This window comes from Symphalangus syndactylus, chromosome 2 (assembly GCF_028878055.3).
Source record: "Symphalangus syndactylus isolate Jambi chromosome 2, NHGRI_mSymSyn1-v2.1_pri, whole genome shotgun sequence".
NCBI classification, from domain to species: Eukaryota; Metazoa; Chordata; class Mammalia; order Primates; family Hylobatidae; genus Symphalangus; species Symphalangus syndactylus.
In genome coordinates this window covers 36,622,170-36,635,312 of record NC_072424.2, presented here as the reverse complement: position 1 = coordinate 36,635,312, position 13,143 = coordinate 36,622,170, and the positions used below count along the sequence as shown (strand labels likewise).

The following is a 13,143-nucleotide window of genomic DNA, read 5'->3' as shown; positions in this document are numbered from 1 at the left end:
CAACAAAACCTCAAACTTTTCCAACACTCAATCTTCTCCCACTTCCACTCTTGCATTTCTAGGATGGCTACTGACACTTCTATTTTAAGTGTTAAAGAACAGAGTCCCTCTGAATCTCACCTCTTCCTACTGTACTGTGTACGACAGTCCTCTAATTCTCACCATGAGCTGATGCTTTCAGTTCCTGTCCTCAAAAGGGAATTCCCTGAAGCGTGCTAATCCCTCCACTTCCCACACATGAGTCTGCATCTACTTACCAAGATCTGCTAAGAAGATTTGCTAGTTTTCAAAGAGACCAATTTTTTTCCTGTTCTATTTTTGAGTACTCCCCTCCAGCTTCAGGTTTTCCCAACACCACCTAATTGCCATCTAGCAGTGAGACATCACTGTTTTCCAGCAATGAAGACCATGTACACAAGGCCCCAATAGTTCATCTTGTCAAAGCTTCAAAATATTAATGTTGCTCTTTGATGCTAGCTGCCTGCCACACCTTTGACTTCCTGAGCCCCCAAAATAGCTATGGCTTACCTTTGGTGTCCTGCATGACAATTGAGCTATACTTTAAAAAGGTTATCAGTAGATTACTGGTCTGTACATCTGCATCCAGTGGGAGTTCCACAGAACTTATAACTGGAATAGAACAGATAAAATGCACTTAGCCTGCAACATATTCCATCTAACACTTCTACCCACATAGCCAATTTGCCAGCAGGCAAAAAAATCACTAAATAAGCTTTTTCCACAACAGAGGAAGGACCATGTGCTCATCATAAAACTTTTATCTACTCTTCCTAAGCCTGTAGAGTCCCCTTCCTATTCCCCAAATTAAGCCCAGTGACCTGCTCTCCTATCTAGGGCCAGTCTCCAAGAACGGTGCTTTTTCTCCCAACATCCTGGGAAGGGTATGTTGATTCCACTTCCTGCCCCAAGTACCCCCAAAGAGTTTAAGGCCCTTCTTAAAGGCACTTTGATTTCTACCTGAAGCAAAGATCTGTATTGAATATAAATGAGTTTTACTTTGATAGGTCTCCTGCTTAAAATCAGTGAAGATTCCTTCCTAACAAGGAGAAATCTTGCTGAATTTTGAGAACAAGTCTTTAGGCTGGACGTACCCATGATAGAGAGGGGAAAATGTTAAGGCAGAAGTATATTCAAATTCTGCCACTATTAAGTGGCAGACTTCCCTGCCCCCCTTGAGGGAACTGAAAAGTAATAGTAGACTGAAAACAGATGAACAGGCCAAGCGCAGTGGCTCATGCCTGTAATCCCAGCACTTTGGGAGCCCGAGTTGGGCACATCACCTGAGGTAAGGAGTTCAAGGTCAGCCTGGCCAACATGGTGAAACCCCATCTCTACTAAAAATACAAAAATTAGCTGGGTGTGGTGGCCAGTGCCTATAATCCCACCTACTAGGGAAGCTGAGGCAGGAGAATTGCTTGAAACCGGGAGGCAGAGGTTGTAGTGAGCCGAGATGGCGCCACTGCACTCCAGCCTGGGTGACACAGTGAGACTCTGTCACAAATAAATAAACAAATAAAAACAGATGAACATTACTGATTGGAACAGCCTGGGAACTGAGTTTTATATACCTAGCTGATGTTTCTAAGAGAAATTCTCCACAAAGTTCTCTGAGCCACGTCCCAATGAACAATGACAGATAATTGGTCTCTAATGACCAGGGCTGACCCATACAGAACACAATATTTTCTTTTTTTTTGAGACAGAGTCTCGCTCTGTTGCCCAGGCTGGAGTGCAGTGGTGCCATCTCAGCTCACTGCAACCTCCGCCTCCTGCATTCAAGCAATTCTCCTGCCTCAGCCTCCCAAATAGCTTGGATTACAGGCACCCACCACCATGCCCAGCTAATTTTTGTATTTTAGTAGAGACAGGGTTTCACCATGTTGGCCAGGCTGGTCTTGAACTCCTGACCTCAAGCCATCCACCCGCCTCGGGCCTCCCAAAGTGTTGGGATTAAGGCATAAGCCACTGTGCCCGGCCCAGAACACAGTCTTAGTGGAGGCTTCCCAAAATTCTAGGACTTTAAATTAGACTCAGACCTCTTGTTAAGTGCTTTTACACTGCCTAAGACACAATATATAAGTAAAAGGAGTCTTATAATGGCCCAGAAAAGCTAGAGAATCTATGGCTTTCTGCTATATTTTCAGCCATGAAGACTCAGTTGACTTTGGGATATTACTCATAATATGTATTCATAACCATAACAGATCCCTCTGGAGTTATTACGATATATGCAGAGAACGTTTATTAACAGTGGGAAACATGTGCATATTATGAACCCATAATAAACAGCAAGCACAACAAAAAGCCTTATGAAAAGAAATCAGCATGCCCAACCCCTGGCTATTTTCCCAGTTAGGCCTCCAAGAGCTAATATAAGACAAATATATTTTTATGTTGAAATACTAAAAGGTTTTAATTCATTTATGGGTTAATGACCCAAGACTGTCATTTCAAACCACAGCCTGTTTTGAAGCTCAAAACCCATAATCATCTCTTTGTACAATACAAGGAGGCACCTAACTGGTAAGTGGGGCTTTTTTCCTGCTCATACACAGCAATAACTGGAAAACTATCTTATATAATATGTAGAAATATAGAAGTATATGTATTTTTAGTTTACCAGAAAGTCCTCTCATGCCAAGGCTGAGTTGTCAAATGTCAAGTCTGAGCTGAGAACAAATGTTATAGCTAAACTGCCGGCTTTTAAAAATATGGCTCTGGTGACATACCTTTAAATATAAGTGGGCTACTGAACACTACTATAATTAAGATCTAAAAATTAAAAACAAGGTTGTAATACTTAGGAACCCTACAGAAGGAAATGAGTTAGGAGACAGGGAAAAGAACAAATAGAACAGAGACAGAATAAAATCCCTCACAAATTAAAATCTTCTTCCTAAGGAAGAGTCATTCCTTGATCTTTGGCTTCATAATTCTTCCCAGCAGCTTTTGTCAAGGGAGACAGTCATTTGAAAGTGGGCTGACTTGATCTTCCCACTAGAAAAAATAAAAGCTCACTGGTTGTAGGTAAGTAAGCACAAATCCTGCCATTGCATAATCAAGTGTATGGGTGGAAGTGTTCACAATGAACAGTTTGAAAGGCAGTTCTCTGAAGCATCCAAACCCCAACATCACATGGAACTCATATATATATATATATTGCTTTTGATATCCATGGTAACCGGGCAGGCTTCATTCTTAAAGAGAAAGTACAGGATTTCCACTGGGTTATTCTGTGGCCCAAATAAACAGAGACAAGTAGGCAATCCTTACTACTTGCTCCTTCTCAGTAAGATACTTTGGGGCTGGGAATGGTGGCTCATGGGTGTAATCCCAGCACTTTGGGAGCCTGAGGCAGGCGGATCACCTGAGTTCGAGACCAGCCCGGCCAATATGGTGAAACCCCATCTCTACTAAAAATACAAAAATTGGCCAGGCGTGGTGGCTCACGCCTGTAATCCCAGCACTTTGGGAGGCAGGCGGATCACAAGGTCAGGAGATCAAGATCATCCTGGCTAACACTGTGAAACCCCATCTCTACTAAAAATACAAAAAATTAGCCGGGCGTGGTGGCACGCACCTGTAGTCCCAGGGAGGCTGAGGCAGGAGAATCACTTGAACCTGGGAGGTGGAGGTTGCGGTGAGCTGAGATTGCGCCACTGCACTCCAGCCTGGGTGACAGAGTGAGACTCCGTCTCAAAAACAAATAAATAAATAAAAATAAAAATACAAAAATTAGCCAGGCGTTGTGGTACATGCCTGTAATCTCAGCTACTCAGAAGGCTGAGGCATGAGAATCGCTTGAATCCGGGAGGCAGAGGTTGCAGTGAGCCGAGATCACACTACCACACTCTAGCCTAAATGACAGCGAGACTCTGTCTCAAAAAAAAAAAAAGATATTTTGGGATTTGGCTTTCAATTCTAAACAGATCCAATTTGCTACCATACATATGACTAACAATGGCACCTCCCTATCATAGTTCTGTATTGTTTATACTGCCTGGAAATGTTACTGCCACAGGTGGTATATGAAAACTTAAAGGAGAGAAAGAATAAAGAAGGTCATTTCACGAACAGTGGGGAGGCAAAAAGAAAGTATCAAAGTTGGATTGTCTGTACTTCTTTACCCAAAACAAGGTCAATCTTTGAGCTACAACATCAAATATTAACATAGATAGTTTTTAGGTTACAATATTCCACCAAACACACTCAGCCTATAATAGACCTCAAAGTTTTTGGCGAAAATTCATAATTTCTTTTCTGTTGCCTTTTTCTTAGGTTACAGCCATAAGATTTATGAAGGAGAAATTTTCACCATTGTTGTCTTGAGGGAGAGAAATCTTACATATCCACCAAACTCCCAATTATAATATACTCAAAGCCTGTCATTTCCAACTGGGAGTGGCTGATAGACACATAACAATGAATGAGAGACAGGTTCACATTCCCATTCATTTATTCAACAAATATTTATCAAGCAAGTACCATGCCGGGCACTATGCTAGGCATATAGTAGCAAACAAAATAGACAAGATCCTGCTTACACGTTTGGGTTCTCAGTCTCTACTCTCACTAATTTTAGGCAAACTGCTTCATTTCTCTGGCCTTAATTCCCTCATTGATCACATGGTAACATCACATAACATTACTATTTTACATTCATTTCAGTGCTTTATAATCACAAGGTGGCATTTTTCACAAAATATCTCATCTGAGCCTCACAAGGACTCTGAGACTGTGGCAGGACAGGCATTACTGACCTTTCAGGTCTAGTACTCCATGCCTCTACAACTACTCCCTGAGAAGGAAAAGCTAGAGTTATGTAAGCTTCTTTTACAGAGAAAATCGCTGGACTGTCTTTTTCCAAAGTTTTCTTTGGAAATTTAGGAGGCCTGAAGGATAGTACTACAGACAAATTTAGTGGGAAAAATTAACAACTACGTTCTTCGTTGAACACGGCTATGCTCACTCTGAGAGATCTAAGATCATATTAACCAAGAAAAGCAAAGTGGTGGTTGGCTCACCATCAGAGGAAGGCGGTGTGGTCCCAAGTGGTGTGACTGGGGTTGTAGGAGCAGGACTGACAGGAGTCGTCAGCAAGCCCATTTCTGGATGGCTCTGAAAAAGATACACAGATGTGTAAGAAAACAGAAAATCCAGTTCTCCCTGAGTATCAACTGCCTAATACCAATAAGGACTGGTATTCCGGACCTGATAATTTTTTTTTTGAGACAGCATCTTGCTATGTTGTCCAAGCTGGTCTCGAAATCCTAGGCTCAAGCACTCTCCTGCCTCAGCCTCCTGAGTAGGTAGGACTACAGATGCATGCCACTGTGCCCCTAGTCTCATAATTAGAAAGCTCACTGAGGCTGGGCACAGTGGATCACACCCATAATCCCAGCACTTTGGGAGGCCGAGGGAGGCAGATCACGAGGTCAGGAGATGGAGACCATCCTGGCCAACATGGTGAAACCCCGTCTCTACTAAAATACAAAAAATTAGCCAGGCATGGTGGTGCATGCCTGTAGTCCCAACTACTCGGAAGGCTGAGGCAGGAGAATCACTTGAACCCAGGAGGCGGAGGTTGCGGTGAGGTGATATCACGCCACTGCACTCCAGCCTGGTGACAGAGCAAGACTCTATCTCAAAAAAAGAAAAGAAAAAAAGCTCACTGAGAAGGGACTACTTCTGCATTTAGTTCTCATGAGTACTTGATTACGGCTGATGCCTGCTAATCTCTAATAAGCTCTGTGTGCTAATTTATCTTAAGCAACTAGGTTCCCATTACATAAGTTTTTCTGTGGCACCATAGAAATTAAAAAAAAAAAACAACAACTGGATAAACAAATATACAGGATTATTCTACAAGAGAGCAGAGAACATTTGCAATCCCATCTGGACCTGGGATCTCATCAGATCAACCTAAAACACATCAATAGGCTGTTCTGATAACCACATAATTGACTAGTAGATGTACATGAGTTAAGGGGATACCAGGTACTATAAAAAGAGCTATTCAGCCGGGTGCGGTGGCTCACATCAGTAATGTCAGCACTTTTGGGAGGCCGAGGCAGGTGGACCACGAGGTCAGGAGATCAAGACCATCCTGGCTAACACAGTGAAACTCTGTCTCTACTAAAAATACAAAAAAAAAAAAAAAAATTAGCCAGGTGTGGTGGCGGGCACCTGCAGTCCCAGCTACTCGGGAGGCTGAGGCAGGAGAATGGCCTGAACCCAGGAGGCAGAGCTTGCAGTGAGCAGAGATCGTGCCACTGCACTCCAGCCTGGGTGACAGAGCAAGACTCCGTCTCCAAAAAAAAAAAAAAAGCAAAAGAGCTATTCAGACGTCGGCCTTCCTGTTCCACAACAAACAAAAGTCTGTGTTGCCTTCACTGGGAGGCAAAGACATAGTGAGACACCAGTAGGGACCAAAACAGATGACACTTCTGTCCCTAACCTTTCTTAGCCATCCCTCCCACATCAGCTCTTGAGAATTAAGCTGAGTGACAGCTGTTTTAAACTTCCCTTTTCTTCCCTAACAGCTTTACCAGCACTTTACCTTCTTCACCTCTTCCTTTAAAATCAGTTATAGGATTTGAAGAGCAGATAAGAAACAGAGTGAAAATAATAACTAAAGTCTCTATGTTATCAGCCATGAAAACTCTTAAGTGTTCTATGAAGCAGATCTCAAACCAGCACGATGCTTTTTAAGCATGACCTTATTTTTGTGTTAAAATTCAAATCAATAGATTCCATATACATCTACCTTTTGAGAAAAAGCATTAGCAAACTTTCTTTTTTTTTTTTTTTTTTTTTTTGAGACGGAGTCTCGCTCTGTCGCCCAGGCTGGAGTGCAGTGGCGCGATCTCGGCTCACTGCAAGCTCCGCCTCCCGGGTTCACGCCATTCTCCTGCCTCAGCCTCTCCAAGTAGCTGGGACTACAGGCGCCCGCCACCACGCCCGGCTAATTTTTTTGTATTTTTAGTAGAGACGGGGTTTCACCGTGGTCTCGATCTCCCGACCTCGTGATCTGCCCGCCTCAGCCTCCCAAAGTGCTGGGATTACAAGCGTGGGCCACCGTGCCCGGCCTGCAAACTTTCCCTTAAAATAACCCTACATACATAAACAGTCTGGCTTTAAGATAAAAACACTTTATCAATTTTTTAAAATGGCTTTCATGAACAGCTCTTGAGTTCTCGGTCTACTTTAGTCCTCTTCTATGCCAATTACTGCTGCTATCCCTCAGACATGTGACCCATCGCTCAGTATTCTGGGGGTATTTTTGTTTGTTTTTTATTTTGTTTTGTTTTGTTTTTATTTTATTTTATTTGAGACAGAGTCTCGCTCTGTCCCCCAGGCTGGAGTGCAATGGCGTGATCTTGGCTCACTGCAAGCTCCGCCTCCCAGGTTCATGCCATTCTCCTGCCTCAGCCTCCCAAGTAGCTGGGACTACAGGTGCCCACCACCACGCCCAGCTAATTTTTTTTTTTTTTTGTATTTTTAGTAGAAACAGGGTTTCACCGTGTTAGCCAGGATGGTCTTGATCTCCTGACCTTGTGATCCGCCCACCTCAGCCTCCCAAAGTGCTGGGATTACAGGCAGGAGCCACAGCACAGGGCCCAGCGCTCAGTATTCTATGACTTCCTTTCAATGCATGCAAACCACATTATCTGTTAACAGCTAACCTTAACCTGGCCAGGATATTTTTTACTTTTTTCCTCTGGAAATTGGTGAAATAATAAGATGAGTGGCTTGGCCTATTTTATCTCCAGTTGTAATTCCACAGTGGTGTGGAAAGCAGACAGCCCAATATAAAAATCCACATAGCAGATAATACCAGGGATTTCTAGTGAGCAAAATGAAGTCATGACAACTCATTTGGGTTAATAGGATCAGTAAACTGGCCAAAAAAACTAACTTTGCACATTATTAGACCCATTTCAGCACCGATGGAAACATACATATTTGAGGACAGCAGGAAACAAAGGCAACTGATTCAACTCCTTGTTACTATCACTTACCAATGCAAAGCAGAGTTTAAACAAGTACAGCCAGATAGGCTTTTCAATGGAATTAATCGGTATGAAATTTAGGGAGAAAAAAATACTGGGATTTTTAATGTAACCAACCTGAGCTAATACTGTGATGAAGTTGCGATTTAAATGAACAGCTTCATAAAGTGCCAGAAGAATGGCCTCATTGGTTCTAAAGAAAAAGAGAACAAATTGAAGCGGCTTTTATAGTGGGGGGAGTTAAACAGTATAACCATGAAGATTGGATTGCACCCCAGCGCCTCATTATCAATTCCTTTGCATTTCTAAAGTTCCCCTTTACTCGCCATTTGGGCGTATGCAAAAGTGTATAGGCAGGAGTCAGGGCCTTCACTTTAATTCCTTAGGACCAGTTCTCATCTACTTCATTATCTTCCCTCTGTTTTTCCACCTCAACCCAGTTAAGTCCTCAACTGGCTCAGACACTCATCCCTCTTTTGTTTCATTGCAGAGATAGGCTGGCAACAGTTGTTCAGCTTATGGTCGCTCAATACATATGAAAAGCAGAAATTTCTAAGGGTCCATTAATGTTCAAAACCCATGAAACATTTGAAAATCACCAAAAAAGTATGATGCTGTAAAAGATTAGCAAGAGGTAACACTGCACACTCTCATATCCAGCAGGACAGCCCACACTAAAGTCCAAGTCACTGCACAAGAATGTCAGGCACTTACTGTACTGAGATTTTCTCATGGGCATCTGCTATGAACATGCTGCCCACCTGTGGAAGAAAAGGGGAATTGCAGACTTATAGCAGGAGGATATGAGAGGAGCTTTTTGCCTAGGAAGCCTTTTGTCAGTGAAGAAAACAAGCTGCTTCCAGCTGGGGAGAACTTGGAACTCTGGGCCATAAGTCACACACACTAAAACCAGCCCACTTTGAAAATCTTAAAAGACTCATAAGTAATAAATGAAATAATGAAATAAATGAAATAATGAGAATCCTACTAAATCATCTTGCCTAGTAAATCATCTTGCTTACTAAATCATCTTGCCTTAAAGAAAAAGCCTAGTACTTTTGTCCAACTCTCCTTTTCAGTGTGTAAGTTTAGTCGCTCTGACAGTTAACCTACACATCTTCATCACTCTGTATCTTTCCTAGAAGTTGCTTATTTGAAGTCAGAAACTAACTTAGGAAAAACTTCACAGGAAGCAGGCTGACTTCAACCAACATAAAGCTATCTTTGGGAACAATATTCGGGTTTCAGACCAAAGCTGTCTATATAAGATCCACTCTCCATTTTTCAGATAACAAAATCTTTAGTCTGTGTCCTAGTCAGAGCAAGTGAATAAGTAAATGGAGTAGGCTGCCTCTAATGTGTATGATATCAGAAGCACTAAGATGCCCACCCCCACTAAAAAATACCTCTTCCACCTCCTTAATTATGCTTGAAACTATACACAAACCTATGCTGCTAGAGCTTCATGTGTTTGGTACAAAACTTTCTGAAAACTTGACTGAAAGGCAGAGATATCTGGCAGCAGTATAATTGTATCTAATTCATTTAATCAAACACCAGTACAAAACTCAAACTTCTCTAGCCCCCGAGAGACTTCACTCATTTACATTTTGGAGTTAAACAGTTTATCAGGCCCCTTCCTGAGAACAGGCTGAGAAGGCAGAAGGAACAATTCGTAAGCAGTGGGGGAAAAAAAATTGCAGAAGTGGAGGAGGAGAGGGGGCAACTGCTTCTTGCAATTGACCAAAAAATTGTCTTGCCCTAGAGCTGATTACTTGGATAATAATGCCCAGAAGACAGACTTTCTGAATCTGCCTAGATTCCAGAATCTCCTAGATTTATCTCTTCAAAATCAGTCTCGGATTATCTGGTACCAAATGCCAAGAAACCTTGCCCTGAAGTCTTGCAAACTGGACCAATAACTTTCCTAAAATTCAGACCTCTAAGCCCAAACCCTAAGCTATTAGAAGAGTGGCTCAGATCTACTGCACAATCGCTCAACCCTAGGACCAGCTATGAGGATCAAACAGCCATGGCAGACAGCAAAGGAGCATTCAGGAGAGCACTCAGATCCAAACCCTACTATACTGTGTTCCACAAAGTCAGTGCCTAAACGGAGCCAACTCTTTAGGAAGCAAATTCTGGCTTAATGTGTACCTTTTCTTTAGCCTTTAAAAATTAATTAATTAATTAATTAATGTGGAAAAACTAAGTACCAGAGAAACTAAAGCTCTCCTTTCCCCTATCTCACTTGGTTTTGAATCTCACTAAAGGTACATCAAAAGTGGGGATTTAAAAAAAAAAAAAAGAAAGAAAGAAACTCACTAAAGGAAATACACTCCCCAAGAAAATCTGCTCTGAGCAGCCTCTCTCTTGTCATCATGCCATCACTTCAAATATCTGAACTTCGGAGCCTGATTTGTCCACCCCTGCAGACCACACTGTTTGTTTTTTTCAGGAGAAAAAAAAAAAAAAAAAGCAGGACTTACCATATTTGTTAAAGCAGAGAAAAAACCACTTTGGTGTTCTTCTTCCTTGTCTTTATACTGCCTAAACAAAAAGAACTAAATTCAACTCTAGGATTATTTATCAATTATGTCTTTGTCCTTGGCATTTGGGATAATCAGGGCAGAGCACTCTTAAAATTCTCTGACTCCAGAAAACTAAAGCATTATGACAATCAAGCATTATGACAATCCCTGCAAGCTAAGAGGCACCTGTCTGCTCTTGAGGTAGTGTGTACCAAAATGCCTGGCTACTTTGGGAGAGACTCAGACTTACAAAGCAGGCTGCAAAAGTGCCCTAACATATAGCTGATCCAGTTACTTCTCAAACAATCTATTACTTGAAAAGTGTGACAGCAAAATTACTTTAGGGCTACAACACTGAAAATCTTGTTTCTTTTTAAAGGAGGAGGAAGGAAATCAGTAAACTAAACTCTCTGCAGAGATGGGACAGATTTGAAGTTCTGATACCCAAGTGTGTGAGAAAAGTCTAGAGAGGAGCATGAAAGATCCTGCCTGGCCCTTGCCAGAATTAGGGATACTTCTGGTTTCCATTCACTAATGTCAGATCCTTCCAGCAAAAGGGAAAGCAAGCATCAATGAAGGGAGCCCCCAGGAGAAACAGGGACTCTGGGAAGTTGAGATTCATTCCCAATAAAAAAGAAACATCTGTCAAACTAGGGCTACCTAATATACTTTCTCCTTTTATATATTTTTTAAGATAACAAAAAAGCAGTCTCCACAACCTTTTTTAATGGAAAATACTTGTATGATACACTGGACTAAATGGAAGTGCCCACTTGTGGCTGGAAGACTAGTTAAAATGCTCTGTAATAAAATACCAAAAGTTGCAAAGGAATGTGCCTAACTGCCTAAAGAGACACTAACCTGGTGGCTACTTTTCCCCTGGTGTTAAAAACAATCCCTGCTAAGGCCATCAAGCAAAGCTAGAGCAAATACATCTGCCAGGGGCTATACCTCTGAATACTCTTAGACTAGGTAAGGGAATTTGACCCAAGAACTCTAACAAAACTCTAACAACCAATTCAAATGAAAATCAGACCCCCTTCCATTCTGGAAAGGTGGACTTACCTGTTGTACTCAGATAAAGCCTGAGCAATTACAAGTCCCATTCCCTAGAAGGGAAAAGATAGCACAGGTGAAATAAGACAGCAGCCTTTGGGGGTTGGTGATGATGCTAGAACAAGGTCAGAAAGAACACTAACTAGCCCAAGAAGTCCTGCCTGAAAGTTGGCAACAAGGACAGAAATTCTGAGCGGCACTGTCAAAGCATCAAAAGGAAGTTCTTTGGGAAGATTTTTCGTGTCTAATTATCTTAATGTTCCCAGGTACAATTAAAATGGATTATCAAGCAGTGAAACAGACCAGCCCAGATTGTTGACAATTTCACTGGCATCATTTTCACTTTGAAAGAGAAGATCCAGTTAGAATCTTCAAACAAAAAGCCCTCAAATGTCTCCAAAACAGCCACAGCAAGGTGACAATGAGTCCATGCTAAATGAAGGTGCACATAGATAAGCCGCTTTCTTTAAAGCCACAGAAATGTAAAGGCAAGTAGCATTCAATAAATGTTAAAGTGACTTATCAACTTTCCCCCAGAACCTGTGATGCATAACACAAAGATCAATTAAGGCCACAGCATGAATCATGTGTGCATTTTTTTCATAAAGGAAATTGGAAAGAAGGAATAGGGTAGGATGGAAAGGGAATAAAGCAAGACACCTGGTCATCTTCTTCCTCCCTATATTCAGAGATCAGATGTTATTTCCCAAACTTTCAAGGATACATATAGTAGATATAGATCATCCCCATGTTTCAGCTTCACCAGGTCAGGCTATAAATACTATCTGGCTAGTTCTAAAAGAAGGAATCTCCCATCATTTAGTCATCTAAGCTTTCTTATTCTTGAATGTGTAATTTATTGACATCATAGGATAATCAACTTCAGCACACTATAACGTGAAACATAACCACTTCATCATGATTAGCAGGCAAATTTCCCCTCAAATCTTCCTTCCATGATAAGTCAGAAGACAGTAAAACGGGAGCACTGATGCACTAAAAAGAAATATTAATTCCCTCTCTATAACCAGATGAAATTGACAGAATAGCTCTCTTCTCTCTGTTCTAAATGTACTTTCCACTGAAAGTAATACCATTGAATGCAAATAAGTAAGACAATACACAAGGATCCAGATACTCACATTGAGTGTGGCCTCATCATCCACGATAGATAGCTTCACAATATAAGGATTCGCAGACTGTTAAATAAGAGAAGAGACTCCAGGTAAGTCTGACCTTAAGAAAGCCCATCAGCTGTCTTCAAAGTGTTAATAAAAATGCTTCTATAAGGCCCTCTCTCTACAGTGATGCTCCTAATACACAGTCCCAATCCATATTGCCTGCTGACTCCTCCCATTTCCAGTTAATTTCTCAGTGTGTCTGGGCATTCATCAAGTGTACACACAAATACATATACACACCTCAGTTCAGTTCTGCCATTAGGCTGAATCAGTGCAGGCCCTATGTCCACCATTTCTACGATCTTTCTGTTTTACTTGCATCTAAAAAGTAAGTGAATGCTC

At 41.6% G+C, this 13,143-nt stretch overlaps 1 protein-coding gene across 9 annotated transcripts in view; it reads right to left on the bottom strand.

Annotated features, from left to right (window-relative positions):
- ARMH3 (armadillo like helical domain containing 3) overlaps positions 1 to 13,143 on the bottom strand; it is a 220,289-nt gene that overhangs the window by 163,847 nt on the left and 43,299 nt on the right. For 6 of the 9 annotated variants that reach the window (XM_055251146.2, XM_063627598.1, XM_055251194.2 and 3 more), the window contains exons 9-15: positions 12,763 to 12,819; positions 11,630 to 11,673; positions 10,523 to 10,583; positions 8,748 to 8,794; positions 8,151 to 8,226; positions 5,046 to 5,139; positions 529 to 630 (exon numbers count right to left, since the gene is read on the bottom strand). In XM_055251146.2, coding sequence (XP_055107121.2) covers positions 529 to 630; positions 5,046 to 5,139; positions 8,151 to 8,226; positions 8,748 to 8,794; positions 10,523 to 10,583; positions 11,630 to 11,673; positions 12,763 to 12,819 — 481 coding nt within the window. The remainder of the gene's footprint in view (positions 1 to 528; positions 631 to 5,045; positions 5,140 to 8,150; positions 8,227 to 8,747; positions 8,795 to 10,522; positions 10,584 to 11,629; positions 11,674 to 12,762; positions 12,820 to 13,143) is intronic. The other 3 variants (XM_055251185.2, XM_063627610.1, XM_063627591.1) reach the window with 1 other exon arrangement.